Source organism: Phytophthora cinnamomi (genome assembly GCF_018691715.1).
Source record: "Phytophthora cinnamomi strain GKB4 chromosome Unknown Contig55, whole genome shotgun sequence".
NCBI classification, from domain to species: domain Eukaryota; phylum Oomycota; class Peronosporomycetes; order Peronosporales; family Peronosporaceae; genus Phytophthora; species Phytophthora cinnamomi.
Genome location: NW_027150988.1, coordinates 4,453 through 13,145, shown reverse-complemented (window position 1 = coordinate 13,145; position 8,693 = coordinate 4,453). Strand labels below are relative to the sequence as shown.

Genomic DNA, 8,693 nt, shown 5'->3' with positions numbered 1-8,693 from the left:
CAATCGACGTGTTCTGGTAGCTTGGCGACAATGGTTTCAGCACCTCCGTTCGCGGAACGAGTGGCAGGCGCTTGTCAACAGCGCGCAGCAGACGCATTTCTGGCTCACATCGGTCGACGTATGAGTCGGTAGGTAGGCAACCGAGACGTCCGTAGGCCGAAAGTCAATCGACGTGTTCTGGTAGCTTGGCGACAATGGTTTCAGCACCTCCGTTCGCGGAACGAGTGGCAGGCGCTTGTCAACAGCGCGCAGCAGACGCATTTCTGGCTCGCATCGGTCGACGTATGAGTCGGTAGGTAGGCAATCGAGACGTCCGTAGGCCGAAAGTCAGTCGACGTGTTCTGGTAGCTTGGCGACAATGGTTTCAGCACCTCCGTTCGCGGAACGAGTGGCAGGCGCTTGTCAACAGCGCGCAGCAGACGCATTTCTGGCTCACATCGGTCGACGTATGAGTCGGTAGGTAGGCAACCGAGACGTCCGTAGGCCGAAAGTCAGTCGACGTGTTCTGGTAGCTTGGCGACAATGGTTTCAGCACCTCCGTTCGCGGAACGAGTGGCAGGCGCTTGTCAACAGCGCGCAGCAGACGCATTTCAGATTCACATCGGTCGACGTATGAGTCGGTAGGTAGGCAATCGAGACGTCCGTAGACCGAAAGTCAATCGACGTGTTCTGGTAGCTTGGCGACAATGGTTTCAGCACCTCCGTTCGCGGAACGAGTGGCAGGCGCTTGTCAACAGCGCGCAGCAGACGCATTTCTGGCTCACATCGGTCGACGTATGAGTCGGTAGGTAGGCAACCGAGACGTCCGTAGGCCGAAAGTCAGTCGACGTGTTCTGGTAGCTTGGCGACAATGGTTTCAGCACCTCCGTTCGCGGAACGAGTGGCAGGCGCTTGTCAACAGCGCGCAGCAGACGCATTTCAGATTCACATCGGTCGACGTATGAGTCGGTAGGTAGGCAACCGAGACGTCCGTAGACCGAAAGTCAGTCGACGTGTTCTGGTAGCTTGGCGACAATGGTTTCAGCACCTCCGTTCGCGGAACGAGTGGCAGGCGCTTGTCAACAGCGCGCAGCAGACGCATTTCTGGCTCACATCGGTCGACGTATGAGTCGGCAGGTAGGCAACCCGCTACAACATAGAGGGAGCAAAGATGGAGGTACACAGAAGATCTATTGACGAAGGCGTCCGCTGTTGCTTGCGGCGAGGATATAATTGCTCCATGTGCTATGTGGACTCCGCAGGGCATCTCGCCCAACCCGTCTTGGCAAGAATGGCCGCGTCTCATCGGGGTTGTTTGCTATGATTAAATCATTTGAGTGACTTTTGCGTGATCATGTGAATCAAGCGCGTGATAAGGCGATGATTGAACGTTTGGAGAACGAAACGGATGAAAGTTACCTTGCTCAAATGGACCGAGCATTGATTGAGCAGAAAATCCGGGATACCGACTCGGCGCTTTTATCTAGCACAGCATTCGTGTTAAGAAACACGAATACATGATTCTAAGTACGGGCATCTAATGCAACTACTTTGCAGCCGCAATTTCTGCCCAGTTATTCTCAAATGAACAACTTCAATTTCATCCTATACCCTCACGTTGATTCTCGCTAACTATACCCCTTCCAGCTCCACCATCGTCGTGAGCAACAGTAGCAATGTGCAACCATAGCGAAGTCGTATTAAGTAATTTGGTGTTTGTTGTCGATCTCTATACTGCACTTGACGCTGTGAAATCCCTAAACCAAGCTGCACTCCGACATTTCTACGAGCGTGTTCGCGAACCCCCGCTGCTAGAGCGACAACTTGGCGGTGTTTTTGTATTAGCATTGAGGTGCTGCATTAGAGTTTGAAACGTATCCCACGAGAAAATTTCATTTTGTATAGCTCTGCCTGCTCTACAACTGCGCAATGGAAGCCTCCCACACCATAGCATCGTCTCTAGTTTTGATTATACGACAGGTTCGCAACATCACGAGAGAAAAAAATGATCTCCCAGCCAAGGCGCAGCAACTTTGTTTAATGTCTATTGGCTACGTTTTATCATGTTGCTGCTAAGAAACAGCAATATGTAGCGGCAACTCTTTTACTGTTTATAGCCTACACAGCATTGACCAAATTTTGGTGGGACCTTAATTTGTGCTACACATGTACACTAATGACTATTTTTGGTACCTCGAGCTCCGTACCCTCGAGCTCCGTACCCTCGAGCTCCATATATTTTCCCCGGAATTGGCACCCTGATACGATCTGAACCACCACCACCTGCACGAGGGCAACGTGACGCTGGTGCCCTCCGAGTCCCACGCGACGTCCCAGTTCGCGCGCTACATCGTCATGCCCAACCTGGTGCCGCCCGTGACCACCACGGAGCGGGCGCTGGCGTACCACGAGCGTGTCCTGGTGCATGTGCCCGAGGGGAGCCGCGACCCCAGCGGCGCCAAGGGCTTCGAGCCGCTCGTGACGATCTACATGACGGACGGTGACGATCTACATGACGGACGGTGACGATCTATATGACGGACGGTGACGATCTATATGACGGACGGTACCACCGCCGACGAGATCCACCGCGCTGCCGCCACGACCAAGATCTTTACCGTCAAGCTCTACCATGGTACTCAATACACAACACGCACTTGCAATGTGCTAGCAGCGGCAAGGAACACGCACAGACAGACGTACTGACTGGCTTCTTGAATTTCTGGTACTGCAGCTGGAGCGACGACCAACACGTGACCAAGATCGACAACTTGTACCTGGCACTCGAGACCATGAGCGAGGCCGGCTGGTGCACGCGCGGCCACCTACGTCGAGCAGTTGATCAAGCCGCTTGTGGCCAAGTTCCCGCAGTTCAAGGTTGTCATGGAGCACATCACGACTAAGGAGGTGGCTGAGCTCGTCCCCAACGCACCGGCCAAAGTCGCTACCGCCATCACGCCGCAGCACCTGCTGTACAACCGTAACGCCATCTTCCACGGCGGTCTGCGTCCGCACAAGTAATGCTAACGGTGCTCAGGCGCGAGTCTCACCGCCAGGCTCTCCCACAGGCCGTCGCCAGCGGCAGCAAAAACTGCTTCCTAGGATCAGACAGCGCCCCCCACGTCGCGCCCAAGAATGTGTCGGGCTGCGGCTGCACGGGCATCGACTAGGCCCACGTTGCGCTCGAGCTGTAAGCGAAGACCTTCGAGTCGATAGGCAAGCTTGACCTGCTCCGCGCGTTCGCGTGTGAGAACGGGGCGGACTTTTACGGCCTCAACCGGAATACTGTGGGCGAGACTGTCTCGAGGCTGGAGGAGTGAAAGGTGCTGGACGCTACCTGTTCGACAACGGCGTCGTCATCCCCATGAAGGCCGGTGAAACCATCCGCTGGAAGCTGCAGTGGTAACGGCCCACCACTAGCTGTGGTGATGCCTGTCTTGTGTGGGCAGCTCAGGTGAAGTACCCGTAGCAGCTTCGGCTTGCGCACAAGACCTTCGGCAAGGTCGTGAGCACACCCATGGTCAAGGTGCCCGCGGTGCCTCTCCGGTTCATGAGCAGCGACGACGTCGAGTTCGGCTCCAAGGCAGCAGCAGCTCCTGTTCATTTGGCGCCAGGAGAACTACGACGTAGACATTCCCATCGTGGACGTCCGATCCAAGTACGGATTTGCAACACTGGTCGTCTCACGGTCAATCTGCGTACGGATAGATTTTGCCTCACCTTGACGATGGCTCCGACCGCTCTTGAGTGGAGCCCCTGTCGGACCTGCCGGCACTGGTAAGACGGCAGCGTACTGATGTACTCAGGCTAAAAATCGTAGGAAATTGGAACAAATAGGCTTCAACAAGACTGTGGTCAATCCTTTTCATTTCGAGAAATAAACTTCAACAAGACTGGTCAATTCTTTTCATTTCGAGAAATGGGTCCGAAGAAGCAACGTTACCGGCGTTGCCACGGCCCTGATGGCCACTTCGTTCCTTCAAGCGAACCAACCTCCCAAAGCAAAAGCAGCAGCGCGATCGAGACCGCTACGTTTACCAGAGAGCAACGGCTAGAGGTTCAGCGCGAATCCTCGAGGCGTAAGCGAGAGAAGGCGCGCGCATACAAAGAGCGACACAGAAAGGAAATGTGCGAGCGCTATCACCGTCTTCGAGGCAAGACTATTGACGACGTCAATACCCCATTTGACAGTAGTTTCGCTAAGTCGACAACAACAGAAGAGGCATCAACTGCGGCAACGGCCACAGGTGGTGTTGGTGAACCTACAGAAGTGGATGCAGAAGAGGACAAAGCCAACATTTCATCAGTCGACGAAACTGAAGAGAAGCAAGAAATTGCAGCTAACATGGACGAGCAAGAGTTGCCTGATCCTGTGATTGCACGAGTGCTGTCGTCGTACACCACCATTACCGAGAATATGCACGTGGACAAGTTTCCGTTTTCATTTGCCAAGTCAGACTGGAACTTTTGTGATGCAGACCCGTTTGGAATTGTTCATGACCAATGACGGCCGGGGTATCGGTGTGAGAGCCTTGGAAAATATACCCAGAAACCACTTTGTCATCGAATACGTCGGCGAGCTAATTAGTGAGTACCAGAAATTTTGTGTTTCTGACGGGCGATACTTGATCGAGCTGGTGGAGAACGAGACTGACCAAACCGCTTCAGTTTACATCTACCCGGACAATTTTGGAAATATTGCGAAGTTTATCAACCACAGCTGTGATCCTAATTGCACAGCAATTCTAGTGAACGATGGCACGGCGCGTCGAATTGCAATTGTGACGCGTAAGAAGATCAGTGCTGGTCAAGAGCTGACGTTCAAGTATTCGGACAGCAAAGAGTACTTCGAGAATTACTTCAGGTGTGCGTGTAATTCCACGCACTGCATCAGTAAAAACACGTAACGGCAGCCATTTTTTATATTACAAACAATTTTAGTATTCCACGCACTGCATCAGTAAAACCATGTAACGGCAGCCATTATTTTTAATATTACAAACAATTTTAGTACCTGTGGTTGGTGGGATATAAGCGTCTTTATTTAGTGTGTATCAACGTGTACCATTCAAACTGCGGTTACAGTGACATACACATTCCCTAATGAGAGACTCACAAAAATTCAAGGGCTATATTTGTAGGTACAACATTTCGTGGATCTGGTGGCACTTTACTTCAGGTATTTTTGCTATATTTGCTCAGCGTAACTGTCCGAAAACTTTTGTTTTGCCATATTAGCTGACATCCATAACTTTATGGAGTCCAAAAGAACCACCGGAAATTAAGAAACTCGCACACTAATCGATACTATATATTGTATGTTTCGTGGATTTTACTTAGGTGTGGGCGAGTAACCACTTAGAAATTTGAAGGACAAATTGACAACTGACAATGCGTTACCAATTTAAAACAGTGAATGACGGATGGCTCAACTGACATCCTTTTTTTTGCGATCGGCATCATATTTTATGAAAACGTCATTTGCATGAAAAAATAAATAAAAACGCTTAGTTAAATTATAGTATACATAACAACTAATGTTTCGTGTTTATGGTGACTTGGCCTACAAAATCAGCTTGAGCGTGGTCAGTAAAAAGCATACCATTGTCACAACGTCAAAATCTTCTTATCCCGGCAGTTACGTTTCTAAGTGTCTACACGGCCTCGAAGCAATAGTCGCAAACCACACGCCTGTAGACAGCATTCCCTATAGCCACCAACAAAACCCCGTAGACTGACTTTCGGCCTACGGACGTCTCGATTGCCTACCTACCGACTCATACGTCGACCGATGTGAGCCAGAAATGCGTCTGCTGCGCGCTGTTGACAAGCGCCTGCCACTCGTTCCGCGAACTGAGGTGCTGAAACCATTGTCGCCAAGCTACCAGAACACGTCGACTGACTTTCGGCCTACGGACGTCTCGGTTGCCTACCTACCGACTCATACGTCGACCGATGTGAATCTGAAATGCGTCTGCTGCGCGCTGTTGACAAGCGCCTGCCACTCGTTCCGCGAACGGAGGTGCTGAAACCATTGTCGCCAAGCTACCAGAACACGTCGATTGACTTTCGGCCTACGGACGTCTCGGTTGCCTACCTACCGACTCATACGTCGACCGATGTGAGCCAGAAATGCGTCTGCTGCGCGCTGTTGACAAGCGCCTGCCACTCGTTCCGCGAACTGAGGTGCTGAAACCATTGTCGCCAAGCTACCAGAACACGTCGATTGACTTTCGGCCTACGGACGTCTCGGTTGCCTACCTACCGACTCATACGTCGACCGATGCGAGCCAGAAATGCGTCTGCTGCGCGGTGTTGACAAGCGCCTGCCACTCGTTCCGCGAACTGAGGTGCTGAAACCATTGTCGCCAAGCTACCAGAACACGTCGATTGACTTTCGGCCTACGGACGTCTCGTTACCTACCTACCGACTCGCCGTCGATGCGAGCCAGAAATGCGTCTGCTGCGCGGTGTTGACAAGCGCCTGCCACTCGTTCCGCGAACTGCGGTGCTGAAACCATTGTCGCCAAGCTACCAGAACACGTCGACTGACTTTCGGCCTACGGACGTCTCGATTGCCTACCTACCGACTCATACGTCGACCGATGTGAGCCAGAAATGCGTCTGCTGCGCGCTGTTGACAAGCGCCTGCCACTCGTTCCGCGAACTGAGGTGCTGAAACCATTGTCGCCAAGCTACCAGAACACGTCGACTGACTTTCGGCCTACGGACGTCTCGGTTGCCTACCTGCCGACTCCGCCGTCGACCGATGTGAGCCAGAAATGCGTCTGCTGCGCGGTGTTGACAAGCGCCTGCCACTCGTTCCGCGAACTGAGGTGCTGAAACCATTGTCGCCAAGCTACCAGAACACGTCGACTGACTTTCGGCCTACGGACGTCTCGGTTGCCTACCTACCGACTCATAGATCGACCGATGCGAGCCAGAAATGCGTCTGCTGCGCGCTGTTGACAAGCGCCTGCCACTCGTTCCGCGAACGGAGGTGCTGAAACCATTGTCGCCAAGCTACCAGAACACGTCGATTGACTTTCGGCCTACGGACGTCTCGGTTGCCTACCTACCGACTCATACGTCGACCGATGTGAGCCAGAAATGCGTCTGCTGCGCGCTGTTGACAAGCGCCTGCCACTCGTTCCGCGAACGGAGGTGCTGAAACCATTGTCGCCAAGCTACCAGAACACGTCGACTGACTTTCGGCCTACGGACGTCTCGATTGCCTACCTACCGACTCATACGTCGACCGATGCGAGCCAGAAATGCGTCTGCTGCGCGCTGTTGACAAGCGCCTGCCACTCGTTCCGCGAACGGAGGTGCTGAAACCATTGTCGCCAAGCTACCAGAACACGTCGACTGACTTTCGGCCTACGGACGTCTCGATTGCCTACCTACCGACTCATACGTCGACCGATGTGAATCTGAAATGCGTCTGCTGCGCGCTGTTGACAAGCGCCTGCCACTCGTTCCGCGAACGGAGGTGCTGAAACCATTGTCGCCAAGCTGCAAGAACACGTAGACTGACTTTCGGCCTACGGACGTCTCGGTTGCCTACCTGCCGACTCATACGTCGACCGACGTGATCCAGAAATGCGTCTGCTGCGCGCTGTTGACAAGCGCCTGCCACTCGTTCCGCGAACGGAGGTGCTGAAACCATTGTCGCCAAGCTACCAGAACACGTCGACTGACTTTCGGCCTACGGACGTCTCGGTTGCCTACCTGCCGACTCATACGTCCACCGATGTGAGCCAGAAATGTGTCGGCTGCGCGGTGTTGACAAGCGCCTGCCACTCGTTCCGCGAACGGAGGTGCTGAAACCATTGTCGCCAAGCTACCAGAACACGTCGACTGACTTTCGGCCTACGGACGTCTCGGTTGCCTACCTACCGACTCATACGTCGACCGATGTGAGCCAGAAATGCGTCTGCTGCGCGCTGTTGACAAGCGCCTGCCACTCGTTCCGCGAACGGAGGTGCTGAAACCATTGTCGCCAAGCTACCAGAATACGTCGACTGACGTTCGGCCTACGGACGGCTCGGTTGCCTACCTACCGACTCATACGTCGACCGATGTGAGCCCGAAATGCGTCTGCTGCGCGCTGTTGACAAGCGCCTGCCGCCTCGTTCCGCGAACTGGATGCGTTGAAAACCATTGTCGCCAAGCTGCGAACACGTCGACTGACTTTCGGCCTACGGACGTCTCGGTTACCTACCGACTCATACGTCGACCGATGTGAGCCAGAAATGCCTGCTGCGCGCTGTTGACAAGCGCCTGCCGCTCGTTCCGCAGTGAGGTGCTGAAACCATTGTCGCCAGCTGCAGAACACGTGACTGACTTTCGGCCTACGGACGTCTCGGTTGCCTACCTCCGACTCATACGTCGACCGATGTGAGCCAGAAATGCGTCTGCTGCGCGCTGCTGAATGTTCTTAGCATGAGGGTCGAGTTATTCGTTCGACACGGAGTCACTGCGCTTCGAGGACGAGTCCTCCTCGTCCTCAATGTCTTCACCGTCGTCGTCGAAGTCGACGACGTCGCCATCCTTACGCCTTCCTGGCGCTCAAGTAATCGTCGATGAAGAGATGACTCCCCACCGACTTTGAAGTCGTATGCTTCTCTTGAGGCGCGCGCATCGTTGAATGAGCGCGGATTTCTCAGAACGCGGAGGAATTGACAGGTGGTCAATTCGAAGATTAACGATGC

The 8,693-nt window shown here is 53.6% G+C and overlaps 1 protein-coding gene across 1 annotated transcript; it reads left to right on the top strand.

The window, feature by feature from the left end:
* Positions 1–2,247: 2,247 nt before the first annotated feature.
* Positions 2,248–3,000, top strand: IUM83_12761 (dihydroorotase, homodimeric type; the record flags this gene model as incomplete). The annotated part of the gene is made up of 2 exons (XM_067937405.1): positions 2,248–2,501; positions 2,781–3,000. The coding sequence occupies 2 exons, from the start codon at positions 2,248–2,250 to the stop codon at positions 2,998–3,000; spliced, it is 474 nt and encodes a 157-aa protein (XP_067788092.1).
* Between the last annotated feature and the right edge of the window lie 5,693 nt (positions 3,001–8,693).